The sequence below is a fragment of the Anoplopoma fimbria genome, chromosome 1, assembly GCF_027596085.1.
Source record: "Anoplopoma fimbria isolate UVic2021 breed Golden Eagle Sablefish chromosome 1, Afim_UVic_2022, whole genome shotgun sequence".
In the NCBI taxonomy this organism is placed as follows: domain Eukaryota; kingdom Metazoa; phylum Chordata; class Actinopteri; order Perciformes; family Anoplopomatidae; genus Anoplopoma; species Anoplopoma fimbria.
Window position 1 is genome coordinate 19,444,407 of NC_072449.1, and position 25,991 is coordinate 19,470,397.

Genomic DNA, 25,991 nt, shown 5'->3' on the forward strand with positions numbered 1-25,991 from the left:
TTATATATCATGGAATGTCTGGGACTACATTATTCACATTTATGTCCCAACAGTGTGCTTTAAGTATGGCTGACTGATGAAGATATTTTTGTCATTATCATTTAGAATCTCAATACAAAATTCACCAGAGGGCTTTCTCCATCTTTTTAAAGGGAAACCCTATAATCATATTCTCACCTGGATCCCAGTGTGAGAGACGATTTGTATGATACTGCAATAATAAAAATTTATATTCCAAAGTCGCTTTCATTCCTACAGACAAGTGTCCATCTCGCTCTACTTGCTTTAGGGTTAATTCGGTTAATTGGAGTGACAGTGAGGAGGATGTGAGCTGAGGGTCTTTATGGTTTTGTCTCTATATACAATATGGCTTCTCTGAGTGGAAGAGACACAGAAATCAACACAGTCATCTAGAAAAGACACAGAGCAGAGTTCATTATTGTTGTAGAGGCGAAAAGTCTTGAGGGAAAACCAGTCAGAAGTTTCCATGTCCCGTTTTCTTTGAGAGACACTGTCACTTGGCCACAATGGCCAGACACAATAATTCCCTATGGCAGCGACTTGTCACATATTTTAAAATCGCAGTTATTCAACTCATTGTCCAATTAGTAATGTCCTTAGAGGCTTAATGTCCTGCCACTTCTGTCTCTTCTGCCCTTTTCAATGTCTCTCTTTCTGGTCTGTCACTCTGCTCCGTCTTTCATTTTTTATCTCCTCCTCTGCCCTCCTCCCATCTAAGTCTCAGTCCTCCTCAGAGCCTGCAGCCCCCCTCAGTCCGTTCATACAGAAGGGCAGGCCGGAAGAGAAAGGGTTGTCAGACGGGGAAAAACCACTGAAGGGTGGCAAGCCGGCCAACCGCTGAAGGTGGGGGAAGAAGGCTGGCGGGGGTCCCTTGTGATGGTCCGACCGTAGCTGCAGGCCATCGCTGTGTTCTATGCCGTGGTGGTGGGAGGGGGGCAGCTCAGGTGGAGCGTAGCGGATAGTGCTGGGAGCGTAGAGGCTCTGAGGGCCCTGCGGGCCGAGGGCAAGGGGGTGGAAGAGGACCCGCCCTGCTGCTCCGCCTGCAGCCAGTCTCTGGAGCAGCTCAAAGTCAGGATTACTACCTGCACCACCACTGCTCCGAGTGAGCAACCCCGACACCACCCTGTCCTCACGGGGCAGCGGAGAGGACACGGACATGGCGGGGGAAAGAGCAGGGGAAGGGGGAGTGAACAACCCTTTTGGGGGGCCTCGCTGCTGGAAGAAGAGTCAGGGATCGGGGTGGTGGGGCTGTCGCCGTTGAGGCTGCTGGAGGGTGTGTGTGCATGTGAGGGTTGGGGCTGGGCGTTGTGTGTGTGGGAGGAGGAGGTCTGTGTGTGTGACCCCCAACGCCCCCCGGTGGTCAGGGCTTCATGTTCTGTCTTGATGCTGGGGCTGCCAGGCAGGGGAGACGGGGTCACTACGCTCTTCAGTTGCTGGATCACGGCCCGACCGTTGTGCACCCTGCTCCCCCTCTCCCCTCTAGAGGGGGTGTCTCCTCCCCTACTCTGTTTACCTCCTCCACCGTCTTCCTGTTTCAGTCTGTCACTGCTTCCCCCCTGGTCCCACTCTGTCTCTTCCTCCTCCTCCCCCTCGCTGTCGCTTGCCAGGTCGGAGGAGGCCGATACACTCTCCTCTGCGTGACGGAGCTCCTCCAGTCTGCGACGGGTTTCGGGAGGAGCACCCTCGGGGTCGGACCTCAGCAGGCGCTTCCTCCTGTCCTCTGATTGGATGGCAGCGGGGGTAAATTTCTCTCTGCCTTTAGTGTCGGGGTCACTCTTCCCCACTGAGCTCTTCACTGGTTGCGAGCCTGAGGAGGAAAGGTGATAAAAAAAGAGGCACAGGGAGGTGTTTATGTGTGTCAGTGGGCATCATGGGAAGGTATTAATGTGTGTGTAGCATCGTACCTCGGGCCTGGGGGGAACTGTCAGTGGGGGAAGAGCTAACTCGAAGTCGCTCTGCTCTTACGTTCTCTGGTAGCTGCAGTATATCCAGGGGAGTGTCGGGCAACTCCGTTCGACTGGATATTAGAAATAGAGATAGATTGATGGACAGACAGAGAGATATGTGAAAATGGAAAAGGAGAAAGTGCATACATACACAAATGATTATCCACCACTTAAAAGCCACTTACAGCTTTAAAAAAAACACTATTGCTCTGCTGATTTGAGTGAATACTTAGATATGGAAATAACATATAATCTGTCTAATAACAACCTCCAATATCCAAACTGCCCCTTATAACCTCCACTGAGAACATCAACCAAATTCTCCAAACAACAGCCCTTATTACACAATACACAAGCATTGACACACAAACAGATAGGCAGACACCGCCCTTCAAGACACACACACACAGGAACACACACACGCACACACAAACACACACAAGGCCCTACTCAGCAGCCCACCTATACACAGCTAAGCTCAGACAAGGAGGAGGCTGTTGGAGAAGTTAATGAGCTCTTGTAATTACAGCACTAATTAACTAAAACACCATTCAGCCCCAAAATTCTGACATCCATTTGTTGTAATTATATAGCTTCAGTCCAATTAGCATTTGAAATTCAGCCTACTCCTCTTGTTTTTGTCTCTGCCGTTGTGCACACATTTTTATTATGTATGTGCGTGTGTAAAATACGTGCATGTATCTTCCGAGTGTGTTTGCGTGAGTGTCCAGTGTGAATATGTGTGTGTATGCAAGAGGGAAATAAGGGGAGAGCATATTTTGTAGAGGTTACTGCAGTTGTTGTGCCTGTTGAGTGAATAAATAAAGCCTTAAACATAAATTACTAAATTTAAAGGGTAATTTGAACAGAAACAAAAGATTCAGAGTCTTGGAATTTCCTTTATAAAAGCCTCCTTATAAGATCATGCCTGCCAATTCAGAGTTATGACATTAAATACTAAGTAAGTAATGTAAAATTGTTGTTTACAGACAGCTCAGCAGCATTACAGCCAGAGTAATGACTTTTACTTAAATTATCAAAACTTAACAAAAATAAATAAATGAATACTAAATTAACAAAAAAAAAAGAAAGTGAGCATCATAACAAAATACAGTTACAAAGCTTGTAAAACTCAACTGAATTAATTTCACTAAAATTGGCTTTCTATAAAGGGAAAATAATTTAATAAAAAGGGATTCACAAACTATATCTGTTTTTACAGAAAACTTAATCGAAAATCTATAGAACATAAAATGAATTTGTCATCCTATAACTTTAAAAAAACGTGTTGTTATCTTGAATATTTATATATAAATGTCAAATAAGCGTTAATGTGATTTGATTTGATGTCACAATTTTAAGTAAGTATCCTCTGTTTTTTTCATATGTTGGAAGGAGTAAAAATAACCCTTTAAAGGATCTCTGTACATTATGCCTGAATGTATACCCTAAGTCCTTATCAGCAGTCCTGGAGCACAGACTGAGGTTGTACTGACCTCAGGATGTAGTTGACCCAGATGACGTTGCGTTCATGGGGGGCTTTGTGGTTGATGGAGACGGTGGCACTGGACTGGATCCACAGGTAGCCTCCTCTCCTCTGCAGCCACCGGTAGTAATTGGTCACCACCTGGCCTTTCCTTAGCACTGAGAAAGATGGGCGGAAAATGGAAAGAAAGGATGTAAAACAGGACATCGGAGAGACGAAGGACAGGGAAGAAGCAAGTTATCAGTTTGGCAGTTCATGATGATATCAGCAGAGGGCGCCTATCACAACAGGACAGAATGAGATTTCAACAGGCTCTCCCTCGCAAGTTCAGACACTGTGTAGAATAAAGGGTGGGGATGAAATCCATATAATGTAAATGCATGTAGATGTGACTCACAGTCTTCATGGCTCTGCCGGAGGTTTTCCAGGTCTTCTACATGGATGAAGTGGTAACAGGTGTGTCCCACCACCTCCGCTGGGGTCAGATCCATATACTCTGAGATCCTGTAGTCATGCAACAAAAATATACACTCATTTGTATGTATTCAAAGTACATACCGCTAAATCTCAACACACAGACAAAGAAACCCTACCTGTTCTCACAATATGTGACCTGTAGGTCCATGTTCACTCGGAAGACAAACATTTGGCTCTCCATGCGGACTTCATTTAGTGTGGAGGGCGGGAGGGTGTGTGCCAGAGCAACCAAACCCATCGGTCGACGCACTGAACGGTTGGAGACCGGCACAAGTGCAGGGTGGCAACGGATTCGTCCTGTCACGTGGATTACCTGACAAACAGAAGACATCAGTACTTACTTGTTTTATAGAAGTACATTTTTTTGATTGCTAGACCTCACACAATCCAGTATGTAGAAAATAAATAAACAATGTGATATTCAAAGCTAAAGGATGCAGCAGCACAGGCATTAAAGCAGTGAGTGCAGTAAAGGAGTGTTATGTGCAGCGGTCCAGTGTAAAATAAGGTCACAACCATAAAACACAGTGAAAACGACCAACTTGACAGTGCTGTGAAACAATGGCCATGTAACATAATATAACAAGACTCTTCTTGTTATTTTATCATCCCATCAACAAGCAGGTAAATAGAAATAATACAAGGTATGTTTTCAAATTATAATAAATTATTTTCTCTGTACCTTGTATCCAGAAGACTTGACATGCAGGCCTCTTTTAGTGAGGGTGGACTTCATGCGGATGAAGTAGCCGCGTTCTAGAGGTTCGTCAGCAGGAGAATGAGGACTAGATGGAGCTGTTGAGGATGAGAGAAGACGTAAAATATAAAACATATCCATCCGACAGGATTTGTCATAAATTCAATTGTTTTTTGGGTTGTTTTGATGATGTACATTGAGTTTTTTTAGTATTTATTTCAGTTTTGTTCGATTGAAAGTATAATCAGTACCGGGTTCAGGGGTCCCAGCCAGGGATGAGGTGGATGCGGAGCTGGACGCACTCTCGGGGCCCGTGTGGCAGCCGGCCTCGGCCCTCAGATGCGGACTGATTCCCAGCCGCTCTGCCATCTCCACGTGGTCTGCCGGGTGGATGTAGTCAAACACACTGCTGCCGGTCAGCTCCACCTGAAGAGAAACACACACACTGATCAAAAACTGAAGCTCAGAGCACAAATGCCTGCACATGAGCGCCCACACACACACACACACACGCACACACAGGAAGAAATCAATATATGTTATGGCCGGAAAATGAAAGCACTGCTCTGGGTTACAACTCAACAAGGAGTGTAGCGGTTGTAAGACATTCTTACGCACACACACACACCACACACGCACATACATTTAAGTCCAGTCTCAGAGGACCAAGTGACTACAGTATTACACAAATAAAACCAGGGGAGATAAAAATCAATTGTATTTGCTGATTAAAAACAGGTGAACTCCAAGTATCTCCAAAGGTCACATTACTATTCTTCTTATTCCCCTCATCCCTCCCTGCTCCTTCATTCAGTTACAGTCGATCCCGGCAGGCATAAAGAGCAACGCAACAGCTCATACAGTTCTATATGATGCTATCATCATAATGCATCACAGTCGCATCTCTAATCATTTAAAGGTAATAATGGCGCTGCTCTTGCATAGCATCCATAAAAGCAGCACAATCGGAGCAGGCGTGATTCCATCTGAAGCTGTATACATGATTGTGTGTGCGGGTGTGTGTGTGAGTGTGAGTGAGAGAGAGAGAAAAAAGAAATGGGGGAGAAAGAGAGTATGCATGCTTACACACATGCATGCAGTTCCTATTACATCTGTGAACGTGTGCGCGTCTCTGCATGTGCGAGCCAATACCATTCCATCTGATAAAGCCGTGGCTGCAGCAGCCTCACACCCTTGTCTGTAGGACACAGCCATTTATTACCGGATTAGAGCCATTTACTGCAGGCTTTATGGGAGCTTCAGCAGGCCCTCAAGGACATCACAGCCGGGGGAGAGGAAGGAGCGGGAACAGGGAAGGTGGGAGCAGAGGAATGAGGTGGACGATGAGTGAACGGAGAGGGGTACAGATGGAGGAAACCCCAACGAGTGAGGGAGGATAAGCGAAAGGGACAGAGGTTCTTAGCCCCAGATGCATGCTGGGCTTAATCACTTGAGGAATGTCCTGTTTTGGGGACATTTACCACCAAATGTATAATTAAATACTAGATTTGATAGGCACCACATGGGAGTGATTTTCCTACATACTGGGAAAAAACTGTGTTACTACCAGACTTTAATGTAAAAAACGGCTACCTTTTGATATACGTACCTAAGCCTAAATATACATCAGATTAATTATTCTTCGCCGTTTATTTGATAGAGATGGCATTACAGAAATGTATCAAGTCAAATGTGATTTTGAGTGACTCATAAAACCACATTGATTGTTAGCTCGCAGTCAGTAGTAGCCCCAGTGTTAAAGAGAGGCTCTGGTAGCAGTAGGCAGTTTTCAAATACCTTGCTAACTTTTAGCTGATGGACTGATTTCCATTTCAGTTGCTACATTAGAAAATATGAAGATACTCTTACTTACGTTTCATTTACTTTAAAGTCATCAATTGCAATAAGAGATTTGTTTTGGCCAATTGTGGGCAGCGAAAAACAAGTTATGAGGATCTTGTAGATCAAAACAGTTAAGCCTATTTTTTTGTCTTGCACCTCAGTATCTTTGCCTCGATGTGCGCACATTTGGTCCCTCTTCTATAATGTTTATGGCCCTAAAATATATCCTGTGTATTAAATGGGTTACATGGAAAGCTTCACAACACCCTCACTGAGTATTTTTTTCCCTTTCTGATCCCTCTTCTCTTCATTATGCAGATATAACGTCAGCAGCGTAATTGCTAGGTGCTGGATTTTTCTGCTGCATTCCTTTTGATTCTGACATCAAAACAGACTCGTTCATTAATGTTTAAAAATTAGGAGTTCTCATCTACGTATTAAGAGGCTGGGTATCCGACAAGTAACTGGACTGGGGTTTGGTTTGCAAAACTCTGGATTAACCATGCTTTGAGCATATTTATTACCGATTATATCAAGATATCTCTGGTCTGTCTGTCTGTGGTCAAGGTTTCTGTGTTTTATAAATAGCGATTCCACTCCAAAAGGATTTCTTGTCATTTTTTTAAACAAGGACTAAATTTACCTCTGCTCAGAACACTGGACCAGCCATCTGAAAGAGACACAATCCCCTGGCCCTGTGGTATTGGAAAACAAGGTAGAGAGACAAACAGGTCCTTATGGGCTTTAACGGGCTTAAGGCCTATCCGAATAATATCACTCCATCACAGGCAGGAGGGAGGGATTGAAAAAAGATCAGACAGAAATGAGAAGATGAGAAAGAGACGGAGCGATTGAGAGGATGAGTCAGGCTCAGACATAAAAACAGGTAAAGAATGTGGCGCGAAGGTAAGACGTGAGGAGAGACCGAAATCATTCAAATCTCTCAGCCTGTGTGTGTGTGTATTTGTTTGTGCGTATGCAAGCACACGCTGCACCTCCGTCTCCCTGCGTATGTGACTAGACTGTCTGTTTTTGTGTCTCCACGCGTCATTGTGTGTCATTGTTTGTGTGAGCAGTTGTCTGTCAGTGCACCTGCGTGAACCTGAGTGTGTGTGTGTGTGTGTGTGTGTGTGTGTGTGTGTGTGTGTGTGTGTGTGTGTGTGTGTGCGCGCAGAGTGCAGACATGCACGTGCATGTACGTATGGCAGTGGGGTGGGGATGAAGGGGGGGGGGGGGAGGGCAGCAAGCAGGGGAAGGAGAGACATGATATAAATAATAGCAGGGGGCTTTAATATGTATGAGGCATCCGGGCAGTGGTCCACAACACACTCTCAGCCCTCAGCCCTCACTGACTGATGGGAGAGGAGAGAGGGAGGGATGGAGGGAGGGAGGGTTGGAGGGGGGGAGCGGGGGCTGCATACTAACCATTCCCAGATCAATTCTCTCCTCCCTTAATCCACCATCCTTCCACCCTTCTCTTTACCCCATTTATCCCTTTTCTTTCTTCTCCCAGCCCCTTCTCTTACTTCCCCATCCTTTTCCATCTCTCCTCCCTCCAATTCACAATCGGCTCCAGCCTTTGTCTCCTCTTCTTCAACTCCATCCATCCATCTCTTTCCTCCTCTACCTCCTTTCGCTCCCCCCTCCCCTCCTCTGCTTCGTGGCATTCCCGGGGTTTTATCCCTGATGTGCTTCCGGCGTGGAGACCCGGAGAGAAGAAAAATGATACCTGCAGGCACCAGGGGAGTGGGCGGCAGGCTGTGCCCTTGGTCAAGGTTTCCTGACCTGGGCTAAGCCGGCTAAGCAACCCCCTGTCAGGGGAGAAGCCCAGGGTGTAAGCCAGGGCAGAGGGGTCAGGCGGGGGGGGACAGGAGACGGCAGGGCAGGGGCGGTCCACAGGGGCGACATGCCCTCTAAAACAAACCACCAGTTACACTTTTTCACTCAGAACATCGTTTGTTTGTCTGTCCTTCCTCTCTCCCCTGTGTCCGCCTCCACTCGCCAACAAAGTGATTTTGCCTCTCCCTTCCTCCCTCCCTCCCACCTTTCCTTTCTCTCTTTTTGTATCTTTTTCTTTCTCGTCTTAGGTGTCTATAAACACACTATATCCTCTCTCTTATGTACCCCCCTAACTCATCTCAACTTCTACCTGCCCTTTCTGGCTGTCTCTCTTTCTCATCATAAACCCCCCCCCCCCCCGCCGCCGGTGGCTCTCATCTTTTCAGGAAGGTAAACGCGGGGTTGTATGTTCAAGGTTTTGAACGTAATCTTCGATCATAAATAATTTCATTAGAATACTGATGGCTCAGGCCCTGTTTGAGTAGATGTGATGGGTTAGGCCATCTGCTCAGCTGATAAGAACAGCTCTGTTTTATTAGCATCTCCACCAAAGCCTCGGCTGTCTTGTTTACCTAGGCAATCCCAAGGCGAATTTCATTCCTTCTGCACATTTAAACTCTATTTACACACTCAGACTTTCTCTCTCCTCTTTACCATTGTCTCTCATTCTCACCCCTCTTCCACTCCTTTGTTTTTCTTTCTCTCTCGTAATTCTCTGTCTGGTTCTCTATGTTTCTGTCCTTATCTTTTTTTTTGTTCTATATTCAGACTTCCACCAATCTATCTTCCTTATGCATTTGTCTTTGCAAAGTGAAGACCCAAGAAACTCCATGGCAGGTGCAAACAAACAATTTTCACCCGTGTCTTTCCATTCAAACAAGATGGGTTTGTATTTTTTCCTCAAGTCTGTCGTATATATATACTTGCATTCTCATATGTACATTAAACAAGTTTTTATCTTCTCCATACTGGCTCTGAGGAGATCTCTTCCTAATGTGACTCATTCTAATAAGCAGCCTATGCATGTTGCTGCCGAAGCTGATGTGCTTCTCCTGAAAAATACAACTGTACAACAGAGCTATGGCGGCTACAAAGATTGCATACAGAGATTACAAAAACTGGGACTTGTCAGCTTGTTTTCTCCTACAAGTTTATTATAGCGGTGCAGATAGTTGATATTAAGTAAAATCTTTATTTACTCCAAGGTGTGTCAGTACGCAGTGACATTGGTGTGGTTACAGTTGCCGTAGAGCACATATTTGACCACACCCAACCACACTCTAAATTACAGTTACAACCCCAAACTTAAAAAAAAAGGAAATTAAGGCCAATGCGAAAATGTATACCTGATATAACAAAGTATAAATCAAAATGTAAAGATATGGATGGGGGGACTCCGGTTAATCCTTTGTGTCAAATACACATTCAGTTTAAGATATCTTCAATCTGTGAAAAAAAAGCAGCCTAAAGTTTAGCAAAAAAAAAAAGGATTCAGCAATCTGAGTCAGACAAATGACGTTAATATTCACGTGGTCCTTGCAGCCTACATGCAGCCAGCAGGAAGCGTCCCTGTGACAAGGGGTCAGCAGGGAAGCACTGCCCATACAATATTCATACATTACACTAATTTCATACAAAACTGAACTTTATCAGATACCCACTTGATTCTAAAATACATTCCCGCACAGAGCAAGGACCGTGTTTTTTTTACCCCATCTCTGACAGTATGGTCATGTTTTCGGATGTGGCCGGCTCACAGCTAGTATAGACGGGAAAATGATAACAGTGGCCAATGAACCTTTCAATATACATATAGCACACGAGTATTGAGCTAAGGAGACAGAGTAGAAAAACGTCCTTCCTTTAATGTAAACAATGGCAAACCTTAATCACAGCACATTTCCCCAAAAACACGTTTTCTTCCGTTATTGTAGCACTAACTTCCCTCTTTCTCATCCTCGCTCATGCTGAACCGATTCTTCTTACTTCGAAACATCTCTCTCTTATCACACCTCTCCTCCTTTCCTCCCCCTCTCTTTCTCTCTCCGGCTGTCTCTATCTATCTTCCCATCCCCCTTGGTGTTTTTCCCCCTCCCTACAATCAATGTGGCTTTTAAGATGCCTATCGATTTGTTCCCCTAGACAGGCCCAGCGCGCTGGGGCGACACTTTGATTGCTGGGCCAGTAATTACTGTTATTATTTATGCATCTGGGCAAAATGGCAGGACTTAACATTCACAGTACAAGAGGCCACAGGCAATCAACAGAGGTGAGCACCTGGAGAGGGAGACAAGGCAGCAGAGAGAGGTAGACAGAGAGTAGCATTGCCCCATGAGAGTTGCACTCCAGAGATGAGCGCAAAGAGTGCAGTCAAAGATATTCATACTCACACACACGCAAACACACACACGCACACACACACACACACACACACACACACACACACACACACACACACTCCAGGGAGGGGGATATGAAAGCATAAGCAGAAGATAGGCACATGTGTGCAAATGGGCTTGTATACAAAGGATTATTCCGGTGTGTGTGTACGTGTGTGTGCAATGAGGTCGTCTTACCTGTGAGAGTCCCAGGTAGATGGAAACTGTCTCTGAGATGTAGAGGAAACGTCCCTCCTGACTGACCACGAACACAAAGCCATCCAGAGACTGTGCATATAAAAAAGAAAACGCACATTACACACCCACCGACACAAACACACACACAAACAGGAACAAGACAGACAAATTAGAGCAATTAGTGTGTATCGAACAAATTACAATGAGCTAGAGAACAAACAACCCGTCACCCCTCGGCCTCTCCTCTCACACACACAACACACACACACACACACACACACACACACACACACACACACACACACACACACACACACACACACACACACACACACAGTCACAATCATAATCATGTGCACAGAAAAACACACACACACACACATGTACAAATGTGAACAGATATGAAACAACAGCCATTGATGCAAGCTGCAGCTCCACACAACAGCTGTCGACAAGGCCTGCATAACTAAACACACAGAAAGCAGCACAGAAACAAAAGTACCACATGTGCGTGCACACACACACACACACACACACACACACACACACACACACACACACACACACACACACACACACACACACACACACACACACACACACACACACACACACACACACACACACACAGTCAGACATTTAGACAAGCACACACACAAACATACATGAACAAATAGAGCAAGGAGACATCAGAAACTGAGCTTATAGGCCGGAGCTGTTTCAATCAACTGTAATAAACTCAGAGCCAGAGCATCGTCCTGTAGTGCCACACACACTCACACACACACAGACGTAAACACACGCCCAGACACCGGTACAGACACAGACACAGATAGAACCAGAGTCATTATAGCCTGCAGTGATTCTAATGAGAAGTGAAAGGTATACAGCCAGGCCATTAGAGAGGACTGCTTCAGAGAATAATATTAATCGTCATAACAAGCATCCAGGAGTGAGCCGACACAGCCTCAGCCTTACACACACACACACACAGAGACCAGGGCCACTTTGCTCTAGAAGAATGATTGCTATTTTGGCGGCCCAGTGCTTAAAGTGGCAGTGGTAATTTATGCAACTGACACATCCAGTATGCAAATGTGTGGCCGGGGTGTGGGGCGTCGTGTGTCGCGGCGAGGAGAAACCAGCCGCCTGAATGTCGGAGAACTAAAGTGCAATTATCAGGCTATTACGGCAGGAGGACGGCTGGGAGGAAAGAATCATACAGTTTTTCTGGAGCGTTAATTTGATTTCTATCAGCGCCGTTCCCTAAGCCTCCCTTCCTCTTTAAAATGCCAGAGGAGAGCAGACATATGCAATGTTTCTTTGTTTTACCACAACCTTCTCAATTATCAGCTTCTATTATTTTTGTCTCTCTCTACCTGTTCCACTGATACCCGTTTCCTGCTTGACAAATTTATTTGTTCAATTCAACCACCTTTACATAAGGCATTAAGTTTAGTTTAGTTTTACTTAACCTGCTCTGCTTTGGTTTCTCCCCCAACCATCTCTCCTCCCTCAGCTTCCTAAACCTGCAGTGTTACCTTCTTCCCACTTCCTCTGAGTCTTTGTCTCTACATCCTGCACTTCGTCATCCCTGCAGCCCTCCTGCCCCAGAATCCCCCTCAGGCTCCATTCATCTGTCAGTGCAAACGGAGGCATTCTTTGGCAGCCAACGATATCGTCCGAGCATCTAAGGTTTATGAGATTTGTAGGTGTCCATGTGTGAGTGTGGGAGGGCATGCCACAGGAGTTTGCTTGGAAATGTATGTTTTGAGAGACTGAGGTAGGAAGACTTGAGCTGGTACAAACTGCGATCGCACACACCACAGACACACTGTATCGCAATGCAGTCATTTATGAGACAAATGTGCTTCTCTGTCAAGGAAAATACTTGATCAAACTGACCCTGTGATCCATTCTGAAAACACAAAGGTTCCCCTGCATAAACATTAGAGCATAGCTGTCCAAAGAAAGCCATAATAGATTGGAAGTCTTTACCTGCAGGAGGTGCGCCCCTAGGTGCTGCTCAAACATGTCAGTGGCTAGAGAATGAGATGATCGTCTTACTGCAGAGAGAAAGTAGACAAACACACATCAGACACTGACTGACATAAACATGTACTTGATACTACATGTTCAGGGAACTTTGAGAGTGATCATAAGAAAGTGTCATTATGAAGGGACTCTAAGATTCCTGGTCGCTCTTACCTCTCAGATACAAATCTTAGCTTTACATCCTAAGTACAGATTTGCGACAGTATCTGTCAAACTATCACATAATGCACTGCGGAGACAATACATTTAATATATCTAAACATATATAAAAAATACATACTGCTATGCTTAAAATAAAATGTTGTAAAAATAGTTTTTGAGGGGTTTAAGGAGCCTCAAATCCACATCCAACTGAGTTTTGCTGCATGTTGATCTTCTCGCTCCTCTGATTGTCATCTCTTTAAAGTTCAAAGCCTTGTTTGATTTGTTTATTTCCCTCCATTTAGTAGAAAGTGAAAAAAAAGATCGCAGCATAAAAAAAGAGATGTATAATGTGGGGCTTAACTTCTCGAAAACAGGAAGGTGATGTTAATCAACTTGGCAGCTACTCCACTTTCTGATTTGGTTGATATAAATATAATTATTAATAATAATACAAAATGATGTCTAAATATTACTTTTTCATCAAATAGGGTTTATAATATTGTTGCATCTCAGTGAAGTATTTAAATCTGCACTGAAATGAAAAGCAAAACTTGAACAAATCATGTCAGATAAACAGACAGAATCAACCAAAGCGACTGCGTGTCTAAAAAAACTGAGCATAAGGAGGGGGTGCTATGTGACGCAAACCACTCAATTGCCAGCAGAAACGCAAATAAATACACACACACACACACACACACACACACACACACACACACACACACACACACACACACACACACACACACACACACACACACACACACACACACACACACACACACACACACACGGTGTCTGCATCGCCACTCTTAATGCATCCCAAACACAAGCTATAAGAGCTGCTTCAGTGCCAAAGTGGTGCTGTTTACCAAGGCAATTACAATACAAATAGAGTTGGAGGTGGTTAGGTAGGGGAGGGGGTGTGAAGATAGGTACGAGAGGAGCAGAGAGGGTACAGCAGGGAAAATGAGAAAACACTAAGGAAGGCGAGAGTGATCACTTTCTCCCAGGCAAACCTGGACACGAGGGGCTGCAGTGACGTGGAAGATTAATTTAGCAATCAGTCCTATTTACTGTTTTATGTCAAAAAGAGAGGGTGACGGTGTCTGTGTGTGTTTGTGTGTGTGTGCGCGCACCAGCGAGTGCATGATTGCAAAAGCAGGGACCATACATGAGAAGTAATCTCACTCCCAACAGGGCTGCTTTTGAACACAATGTTCCTTATCCAGCAGAGACAAACTATGTATGTGTGTTCGCAAAATGTGTGTACAAGAGCATATGAATGTGTGCATGGGTGTGCACGACTTTAAGGATCATCGGATATCTGTGTGTGTGTGTGTGTGTGTGTGTGTGTGTGTGTGTGTGTGTGTGTGTGTGTGTGTGTGTGTGTGTGTGTGTGTGTGTGTGTGTGTGTGTGTGTGTGTGTGTCGCTGCAAGGCTGAGGGAAATCAATACACGTTATGACAGGAAAATGAAAGCGCTGCTCTGGGTTACAACTGAACACAGAGGGAGGGTCGGAACACACACACACACACACACACACACACACACACACACACACACACACACACACACACACACACACACACACACACATATATACCGCACAGCTGCCTGCTTGTGATGTGGCTTCCGTGAATGGAGGATGGAGGCATTCCATTAGAGCTATAGACACACACACAGATACACACACACTTCAGGAATACACACAGCAATGAATTCTCATGCACAGACTACACAGCGGCAACATGCCCTCCGATTAAACAACACAAATACCCGCGCACGCACACACAAACTCGCACACACATAAATACAGAGTTGCTGGACAAAGCCACAGTGGCATTGTGAGATTGGGGTCCCCCTGTGTGACAGAGTGTGAATATAAATAAGGCAAGTCCATTCAGGACTATGAAAGGGGGTCTGGTGCTGGGACCCTTCAGCCCAGCCAGTCGCTGCCTGGAGGGGGATGGGGAGCCCATCTCGCTCTCTGCCTGCCTATCAGGCTCCCTCGTGGGGCTGCGATGGAGCTGCAGCGCTGGGGAGTCTGAAGGAAGCAACCCCCATCATGACCATATGAGAATGACCCAAAAAAGATGTACACACACACACACACACACACACACACACACACACACACACACACACACACACACACACACACACACACACACACTCACACACACGCTGTGATGTTAGTTTGTGCATGCCTCACAATTGAAAAAATATATAATAAATGGAGTGTGCGTGTGTGTCTTGGGTTTCATGCCAGAGATCCCTGGAGGAGTGAAGGTGACGGCGGGCGATCAGTAGTGCTGAGTAGTGTCAGCGGGGCGAAGGAAACACTGGATGTGACATGAGGCCAGGAGGGCTGACGGATGAGTCTACACACACACTCACACACACACACACACACACACACACACACACACACAAATACACAGAGGACCATTTATTAAAGACTGCCAGGGTACAATAGGTTAGCCAGGAAACCAAAACACTGGACCTGGTGTGTGTGTGTGTGTGTGTGTGTGTGTGTGTGTGTGTGTGTGTGTGTGTGTGTGTGTGTGTGTGTGTGTGTGTACGTGTGTGTGTGTGTGTGTGTGTGGTTTTGTGGACGCATGCACAAACGTGTGCACATGTGAAGAGAGAGAGTCTCACAGCAATGTTCGTATCTCACCCTGAGAACAAAGATCCTTCTGTAGTGGTGCTGTGAACCCCTACTTCTATGGGATGTGTGCACGTGTGTATTTAAGTGTGTGTGTATGAGTGTGAGGGCATTGCATGATTCTGTTTGTTCCTTAAATATGATCAATTATACCAAATCTTGTCTAATTATATACTCATTAAATGTGTAAAAAATAAAATCATCGTTCAAAATGAATTGAAGGAAAATGATCATATTTCTGTAGTATTGGCCCTTATTCTTTTCTGGAATAATAACATCGTCCTCACAAAAGTTATTAAAGAGAATTACGCGTCAACGATACAACGATGTCAGACTGGACGAGAAACACGAGCAGTCAGATGATCACACAGATGTAAACAAACTGACAGTGTAGCCAGATTATTTAAACAATTTATTTTGGAGTTAAAACTGCAAATGCATGCACCCATATTGTTGGTAATGATAACACCAGTAGTAGCAAATTATTTGGAAGAGAAAACAAAGTTATTATTATTACCAAAACTGGCCCATCACACTTTACCTCCTGCTTCAAAATTGTCCTACTGCTCTTATCCTAGTTATAAGAACAAACTTATAACTAAACCAAAATGCATTGGAAGTATCTGTAGGTGTTGAATGCATGCCCCTCCTCATAAACAATGTGCAAAGACAATTTTATGAATAAAGTTGTGCTTTGTTAACATCCATGTTTGCTAGCTTGCAGTTTTCTTCTTTGCTGCCTTGTGATCAAAGAACTCCACAAGGTAGCTTTAATTTTAGGGGCGAAAAAAGTGTGATTTATGTTATTTCTTAAATGGATCATGTAATACTTTCATCTAACAGTCATGTGAGCAAATTGTTAAAATTAGTCCGACTTCCTGCTGGGCTCTGAAAAGACCACTTACAGTACAGTCAGAGGATTTTGGAGGCACTAGTTGAAATCTAAGCTCTTTTTCAGCAGCTGAACTAGATTACCGCTGTATATTTTTGTCTCTCAGTTTACGCAAACATCAGACCTATTTTGACCAAATCTTAGTAAATAGACCATGTTTACCTACATTCAATAGAAAGTGACAGCTCTAAAAGAAAGTACTTTGTACCGGTGAATACTGGGCAATAACCGTTTATCACCAACCTGCAGGTTGAACAGACTTTCAGTTTAGGTAATCAGGCTAAACTGTTGTTTATATCCTGTCTGATTGTCTAAAGACTCATCACACTGTATTGTAGCATTGTTGCCATGTTTCAAGATGTTATTATCTCCACCTGGAGGATCACGCAATGATTGTCGGGGTCTCCCCAGCGCTCCGTGAGAAGTAAAGATAGAAATTAAATTTGAATGATTTTCATTATACGTCTGTCTAATACATAATTTAGTCCCAGTTAAGTCCAGGCTTGTGTGCGTGTGTCTGTGAGTGAGTGAGTGAGTGAGTGAGTGAGTGAGTGAGTGAGTGAGTGAGTGAGTGAGTGAGTCAGTGAGTGAGTGAGTGAGTGAGTGAGTGAGTGAGTGAGTGAGTGAGTGAGTGAGTCAGTGAGTGAGTGAGTGAGTGAGTGAGTGAGTGAGTGAGTGAGTGAGTGAGTGAGTGAGTGAGTGAGTGAGTGAGTGAGTGAGTGAGTGAGTCTGTGAGTGAGTGAGTGAGTGAGTGAGTGAGTGAGTGAGTGAGTGAGTGAGTGAGTGAGTGAGTGAGTGAGTGAGTGAGTCTGTGAGTGAGTGAGTGAGTGAGTGAGTGAGTGAGTGAGTGAGTGAGTGAGTGAGTGAGTGAGTGTGTGAGTGTCCATGGCTAATCTCCCATTCTGCTGCAGCAAACTGCATATTATTTTGGGTTGCCAGTTATGGCTGCATGCTCAAAGACCTCTCTCGGTTGCGGTGACTCACACTTTATCAAAACACATAACATTTTTTATACTGCCATTGATTGCCTGCTCCTAACTCACTACTATTAACCGGCCCCCGGTTTGAATCGGGCTCTATTGATAACACTGCTGAGTGCGCTCACTTTTACTGTGCTGGACGGTGTGTCCATCAGCCAACAGCTAACGTAACTACAAGTACACACACTGCTGAGTTCATCGCCGTTACTCAGCCACTGCTGCGTGGGAAGAAAGCTTAGTGAGTTTAATTTTGTGAATGAAATGTATACAACGACTTTGATCTAATTGCCTGGGGGGGCGGGGGTTGTATTAATTCACTTGATAAAGCAGTGGTCGTTGCAGACACATCTGGCAGGGAGGGCTTCACTCTATTGAGTGCATTTTTCCAGTTACTTTAGAGACTTCAGTGTTATAATTGACCTAGTGGACAAAACAAGAAAATAACACTCATGTTGAAATTAACTGCGAAATATATGTGCAAGTGTAAAGACCTGGATGCAGACCCTGAGGTCTTTGATCACTCCTTTCCGTCACACTCTCGTTTCATTAGCTTCCTTGGACTCTGCTGCAAGGTTTAATTTCATTGTGGGAATAGGAGACAGAATGGGACGGGCCACGATCGGACACGTTAATTATAGTCTGACTCGCAGGTCAATTCTCGGGGTCTCCCCAGCGCTCCATGAGAAGAAAAGATAGACATTTAATTTGAATGATTTTCATTATACCTCTGTCTAATACATAATTTAGTCCCAGTTAAGTCCATAAGTAATGGCCGCACACGCACACACACACACACACCTAAACATCCCCCTACCTACATGCACCTCATCATATACATGGACATTGTCTTTCTCTCCACCCCCACAGTGTCAACCTTTTAAACCAGGTTAGGGTGTTACCATGGGAACCAAACAGTTAACAGACGCAGTGAACCCGTCTTTTTTTTCCATGTAGCTCCCTCTCTCTCTCTCTCTCTCTCTCTCTCTGTCTGTCTTCTTATCCGTCTTTGTCTCTCAAGTTTGGCTCTGATGCCGTAGTTTCACCCTTTCAAAACAAGAGCCTGATCACCTGCCAAGTTGTTTACGACCATTCAAATGTGACGTTTCGGCTGTTCGACAGACAGAGAGAGAGAAAGAGTGACCCTAATCGCAGCGTCCCTCTCCGGCGCAATTATCTTCTCACTCTGACATCCATCCCTCCCTCCTTCTCTCTATCTCTCCTCTATCTCTCCGTCGCTCCCTCACTCCTTTTGCGGTCGAACGTAATTTGAGTGCAATTAACTTCCCTTAAAAGCCCCGGCTGCTTTAAACGCCGTGAATTACAGGGGAGGCAGATGCAGGGAGAACGCTGAGAGCTGGGGAGACAGAAGGGAGGCGAGGGAAAAGGAGGCAATGAAAGAAAGGAGACAGGAAAAGAGAGGGAGCGAGTGGAGGCGGAATGAAAGTCAATGTCACCATCGCTGGGGAGGAGAGAGGTGTGTTTGACCTCACTAACAGAGACAGTAAAACACTTGAGCTGGCCCCGTTGCTGGCAGTGAGTTGTTATTGTACTGTACCTTTTAAAAGACTGAGAGGTTCTCCAGCTGCCGTATTGCACCTGTTAAAGGTTGAGTTGCTACAGATTTGTGGGGAAGATTTAGGCAAGTCATATGGACGTGCACTCCAGGGTGTGTCAGTACACAGTGACATCACTGTTGGGCGTTGTCACAGGTGTAAAAAAAAGCACACTACTGACCACACAAACCTCCAAGTTATTTGGAAAAGAAAACAAGGGCAAACGTTAAAGTTATTATAAGAACTCACAAAATGAACCATCACACTGAACAGACTGAACTTGTGATTCATGTTTGACCTACTGTACTCAGCGTAGTTGTGTGAACACTGTTTTTCCTGTCCAATGAGATCTCTGCAATTAGTTTAGTGAGTCAAATCTTGTCACGATCTTGTTAAAATAAACGAGAATAATCATTTAACAGGACATTTAAAAAGGCAGGGAAAAACTGTACCCCAAAGCAGAATTTGCTCCATAGAGAGATGATTTAAAAAAAAAAAAAAAAGATTTTAAATAAAAAGGATTAGATTAGTCCTTCAATGCGTTGGGCAAATACACACACACACACACACACACACACACACACACACACACACACACACACACACACACACACACACACACACACACACACACACACACACACACACACACACACACACACACACACACACACACACAAATGCTGAATGGGAATGAATATCATGGGTCATTTTACTTTTCCTCCCTTCAGCCTTTCCTTTTCGTTTGCTCCCTCCTTCCATAATCTGTCTCTCTCCTCCTTCTTTCCCCCCTCTCCTGCTCTCTCAATCTCTCTCTCTTTCCCTCTGTGAAGGTCATGCAATTGATTTTCCTCTGTCTATTCATTTTTCAAGACTGGCTTTGAAACGTGGGAAGCAGACAAAAGCCACACCGGCCCCTCCCCTTCCCTCCATCCCTCTCCTCGCCTCCACCCTCCACCTTCTTCCTTCCCTCTCTGCTGGCCATCGCCCGTCCAAAAAAAACCTTGGACAAGAGGGGAGAGTAGAGGAATGCAACCCACCCACCCTTCACCCCCTCTCTCCTCACACTCCTCTCCTCTTTCTCTCTTTATTCCTTCTACATTTGTCCCTTCCCCTCCTCTCTGTCCTCCTCTCCCTTTCAGCTGGATCTCTGACCACATTCCACTAACGGAATTAAAGTCATGCATCACACTTAAAACCCTGCCAATGCATTGTGGGTAGACTTGTTCAAACTGATGTCCAAATTACCATCGCATTTTCAGCCTTGGCCTCGCTAAGACTGTGTGACCTGCTTGTAAAAAAAAACTCCAAACATTTAATAAAATACTCAAGATATCAGATCCCGACCTAGTGGAAGTTCGAGATAATTCAGACTGTAATACCGTAATACCGTTTCGTGGCTGAAGTGATTCATTGTGTTTTTCCAAGTGCCTCGCAATTTTCTATGACCTTCGCGTAGCTGCTGCAGGATTCTATATATTTACAGTTATGGTTCACATTTGTAGGAGAAGTGCTTCTCATTGTAGTGTAAGCAGCATACCTCGCATTTGTCTTCCTACCACACTTCCAGTTCACGCACAGGGCCGCACGTCTACCTGCACACCTACTTTTCTAAACAGGTATTTTCTATCAAGGCCAAACAAAAGCCATGAACACAGAGGCAAAACAATTCACTACGCCCTCAGCTCAGTCAAGGCCACGTACGGCTGGGCGTGAGTGTGATACTGCATGGATATCACTCAGACATTCAGATTGTGCAGCGCTGCATGGCTGGTTAGCTATCAATGGATCCCAATGGATTTACCCCATGATAATATTTCTGCTACTGCGGCCAAAGACTGGGCTAACCATGTCAGTATTATAAATGATGAGACCTCTGAGAGGGATAATTTTGGTCAGATAAGTATGGCTGGGTATGGAACCTCAATAGTTAGTAAAATAATACACTGGAAATAGTATTTTAGCACTGAAAATTGGAAACTGTTAAGTATGAAAAAATAGTACCAGAAGCTTAATGAGATTCTGTGTCTCGACTCCATACTACCTACTTATTGTGTACAGTAAGTGTCCTATACTTTCTGCAATTAGCATTCCAAAAGAAATCTATGTCCCTTCCTTGATCAATTGCCACAAAATGATTCAGTACAACAACAAGTGACAATGGATGCCAACACAACTTTTTCATGTAAGACTATTTGACATGCCATGTCAGTAGGAAAAGCACAGGTTTAAATAAAATTAATGTTGGCTGAAATCTATTTAGCTGCTTCAGTTTCAGGGTCCTGGTATTGTGCATGCTGGCTCACTGTCACACTGACATTTCCCATAATGCAGCAATAGCATCTTTCCTTTAGAGAATCCCTGTACGGTAAATACCATGTCTCTCAAACTCTACACCCTGAGTTTTTAAACACACTTCCTCGGGTATTGCACTTGCACCACTATTTATACGCTGTTCAACTTATTATACTATTAAGACCATTGTATCTTATCAGGTATGTGTGGTACATATTGTGGTAAAGCAAGTCCCACTCAGTCACACAAAACATGCTATTAACATGACTGTTTTTTGCTCACATTACCTCAAATTAGAGAAAAACAGGCATGAAGACACTCAGACATACACACAAACACACACCTCTAATTGTACGGTAGCTGCATCATTTCCCCTCAGTAATAGTAGCAATTAGACAGCCTGTATAATTACACTGTCCTCGTTATATAGTTAATTTCTGTAATTACAAATCGCACCATTAGTTTCCTCCCTCTTTCTGTAACATCTCAAACACATTCAAACTCACAGCAGCCTATGGAAAGTGTTTATGCACATGCATGTTTACAGGGCTCAAATGAACACGTGTTTGTGTCACACACAAGTAATTACTGTCGCCAATAGAGGACTGGATTTTTTGTGGCGTGGGATGTCTCTGTGAGAGGGAGTTAGTGGGTTTGAATCGGGCGTCTGAGGATTGTTTTTGATCGGAAGAGATATGTGAGATGGATGCATGAATTTCAGCAGTTTCTGTCCATTGTCAACAAACATCAGCAGTTTTATCTCTGCTGTGTCATTTTTCTTAAAAGCTTAGTTTAGAAATCATCCTTCAACCATGTTTAATTTACCTCTGCATACTTGCAGGCTACCATTGTCAAAGTCCAGGAAAAGTTTAAATATTGAACAAATTATAAAAAAATATATATTTCCTACAAGGGCTGTAAGCAGGATTTTATTATTTTTTTATATTTTTATTCAATCATTCACTGAAATTGAATTACCAAACTAGAAGGACTGTTTTCAGACGACTCCAGATTGTTAGGGGGAGTAACAAGGACATCACCCAAGTGTCTTCAATAGTAGCTTTAACTGTGTTTCCTACTAAATAGGTGTTCAGACAGAGACAGAATGCAAATTATTTTGTATACAAAGTCAGTGGAAAGATGCGATTGATTGACATAAAGAAAAGTCAGCGAAAGCAGTTGTAACTCCAGTGAAAACTTGCCGTGTATCCCGAGGCTTTATATGTATGCTTCATAAATGTACAGAGACAAGAAGATAAAGGATAAACACTAGTGGGAGAAGAAGAGCTGTTGGCAGTAAGAGGCGGAGCCAAACACAAACAAGCAGCCACACTCAGTCACGGTCAGTGCATCTGTGGCTAGTTTACAGCTAACATACAGTTGGTAAATTGTCTGTTAAGGGCGATAAAACACAAACGGTCAGGTGGTAAAAACTGTGCCAATGATGCAAGGCAAGAATTTGCTCCATGATCTGTCTGAACACACCTCTATATTAGTTTAAGGATATGATACATCCTCTCTTTGGTTCTAAAAAGACAAAATTACAAATGCAATCAATATCCAATTACATGTACAGAGACCTTTAGTGAACCAAAATCAGTTTGATTAACAGTGTTTCCCTACTGTTATTTTTCTTTTCCCTTTTGCTCACCTTTGCTGCAGTTGTTGTCTCCCTCCATCAGAGGGCTCCAGGGCGGGTCTCCCTGGCTGGCAAAGGTGCGCATGTGCAGGTAGCTGATGGTCAGCCGGATGACTGATGCCTTGTCCAGCTGGCTAGTGATGGCTCCGGGCAGAGGCAGCATCTTAGCCAGCTCAAAGAACTCGAAATTCTCCTTCCCCCGCCGCGAACGAGCCGCATTGCGAGATTTCTCTTTACGCAAGTTCTGGAGACTGAGAGGTGAACAAGGGGAGGGTGTATTAATGGAGGACATAGACGAACACAGGGAGGAGAGAAAAAGAAGAGAAAGCCAAATAAATTATCTGGATCAGCACTGTGATGGGAAAAACAGGTAAGGGGTGTCATATAACGACCACCTGTAGATTGATTCATGCTCTGTATAAATTACCTGAGCATCAATATAGAAAAGTAATTTCATAAATACAGTAGATATAATGGTAATGGCTCCTGCAATTTAAGTAAAACAATCTCCCTTCTGAACCATCTCTTGCAGATTGGCCTGGTAATTACAGACAAACTCCCGTCTTCTATCTGGCAGAGCAGCGTCCTAATAATGCCATTTGCTCCACAATCCATATGTGAACACATACACACACACAATCTCTCGTCGCATATCCCTCACTTTCCCTCCCTTCCTCCCTCCAACCCCTCCCTCTCTCCCTCTCTCTCTCATCTGGTCCCGGGCTAGTGAGCTGAAGCCGTGATTGAAGGATCAATAGGAGAGGGAGGGGCAGAGTGACAGAGGGGGGCCGGGGCTCAGGTAGCCTGTCTCTCTGATTGGGTATTGACTCTCCTCAATGGGGCCTGAGTGGTGGAATTATGTTGTCACAGCCACTTCACAATTTGTGTCGGTGCTGCGCTAGAATAAAGTGTGTGTGTGAGTGAGTGAGAGAGAGAGAGAGAGAGAGAGAGAGAGAGAGAGAGAGAGAGAGAGAGAGAGAGATAGGGAGCTAGAAGAGAAAAAAGAATCAGCCGTTTTCCCTCGTGTCTGTATTGTTGATTCTCATCCTAAGAAGGACCATCGTGTGTGTGTGTGTGTGTGTGTGTGTGTGTGTGTGTGTGTGTGTGCATGTGTGAGCAAAAGAAAGAACAGAACAAAGAAAAGGGCTGTGCACCGTGTGTGTACATATGTTTATATCTTAATCAGCTGACCCATTTGTTGTATTTCTCCCTGCTTTAAATGAAAACAGTGTGAGTGTTTATATGTGTGTGTGTGTGTGTGTGTGTGTGTGTGTGTGTGTGTGTGTGTGTGTGTGTGTGTGTGTGTGTGTGTGTGTGTGTGTGTGTGTGTGTGTGGTGTGTGTGTGTGTGGACTCATGCTGCCAGCCCTCTGTAACATCTCATTATTATACTGCCTCGACCCCAGCCACCGAGAACAATCAATACACACACATTGATTCTGCTTAGTTTTTATATCCGCCTTTAAATGACTGCCCATTAATAATTCCAGCCAAATTTACTTAATCTCCCACTAAGGGGAGGGGATTCACAGCTCTGACAGGATTGGCAGGTGAGCAACAATGCAGGTGATGTGTGGCACTGAAGAGATCAGACTTATGTCTTCTGGATTGTGCTTCATTGATAGGAAATTCTTCTTCAGGCTGTTGTCAGTGTGTGCAAGGCTGTAAATGCATGGATTTCACCTTGCAGAGATTAATTCATGGGCATGCACACGCCTGCGTGTGTGTGTGTGTGTGTGTGTGTGTGTGTGTGTGTGTGTGTGTGTGTGTGTGTGTGTGTGTGTGTGTGTGTGTGTGTGTGTGTGTGTGTGTGTGTGTGTGTCTCACCATGGAAGGGTGGGTGGCTTGGCCAGTAGTCCTTGCAGGAAATCCCACTCCACACTTACACACTTCCCCTCGCTGACAAACGGCATGGTTGCCATCCTTCTCCCAATCACGTGCCTTCACCGCTGTTAACGCAGGCTCTGATTGGTTGAGGATGTGACAGACTCAGACCTGAAGATCCACGAGAGACAGCAGAGCAGGAGAATAAAGAAAAAAGAGGAAAAGTAGTCAGTCAAGTAAGTCAAGGACGTATAGTTTACCAATGTAAGCCATAAAATAGTCATGGACTACCTAAACATTTACAGGCAACAGCACCTATGGAATTTAGGGGATTTCAAATTCAACACATTTTAGTAAGCCCTTCATTCTTTAATTACCTAACGTGTTACCATCACAATACATTGCATAATGTATTTTTCAACGAAATACTTTTTAAGCTTTGAGTGAGCACAAAGCCTTTTTTCAATAAAGAAAATGATGACATAATATCTCCATTTGCAGTTTTCATTCAGCCCTTTTAATTTGAAAGAATATAATTTGCATTAAAATGCTTGAATGGAAACCCATTTCATGCTTTTTTTTACTTCATCTATCAGAGCGAGAGGGAAAGAAAAAAAGAAAAAGAAAGAAGGTGGTGAGGTTGAGAGAGAGCAATTAGGTACTGTATGTACTTCTCCACATAAAGGTCAGAGACTGTTCCCAAGGTAATAGACATAAGACAAAACACTGAGCCTCCTTTGAGGTCACAATTAAGCTGAAAAATCACAGATCAAATGTATCCCCTCATCCCTGAGCGATTATTCAAACTTGTCTGCGACTAGAGTTTAAAGCAAACATCTCCTCCACATCTAATACCGCCTTCTGCCAGTCTCCGACGCTACCCTCCTGTAGCAGAAGTCAAAGTTGCCAATATTCCTCCCTGTCCTCAAACAGAGCGCCGCTCCTCACCCGTTTCTCTCCCCTCCGTCCCCTCCCTCCCCTCTGTGCTGTGTTGACATTTAAAGGGCTCGTGTGGCCCCGAGCACCACGGTGTCATGCCCTTGGGCCTGAGATGCCCT

At 44.4% G+C, this 25,991-nt stretch overlaps 1 protein-coding gene across 1 annotated transcript; it reads right to left on the bottom strand.

Annotated features, from left to right (window-relative positions):
• Positions 1–637: 637 nt before the first annotated feature.
• npas1 (neuronal PAS domain protein 1) lies at positions 638–25,031 on the bottom strand. Its single transcript, XM_054597206.1, has 12 exons — positions 24,937–25,031; positions 23,123–23,361; positions 12,883–12,950; positions 10,885–10,974; positions 4,879–5,053; positions 4,613–4,725; positions 4,047–4,243; positions 3,851–3,957; positions 3,464–3,611; positions 1,920–2,038; positions 1,286–1,831; positions 638–1,229 (listed from the first exon to the last, which is right to left on the bottom strand). Exons 1-12 carry the CDS (start codon positions 25,029–25,031, stop codon positions 742–744), a joined length of 2,385 nt encoding a protein of 794 aa, XP_054453181.1. The 3' UTR covers positions 638–741.
• Positions 25,032–25,991: the final 960 nt, after the last annotated feature.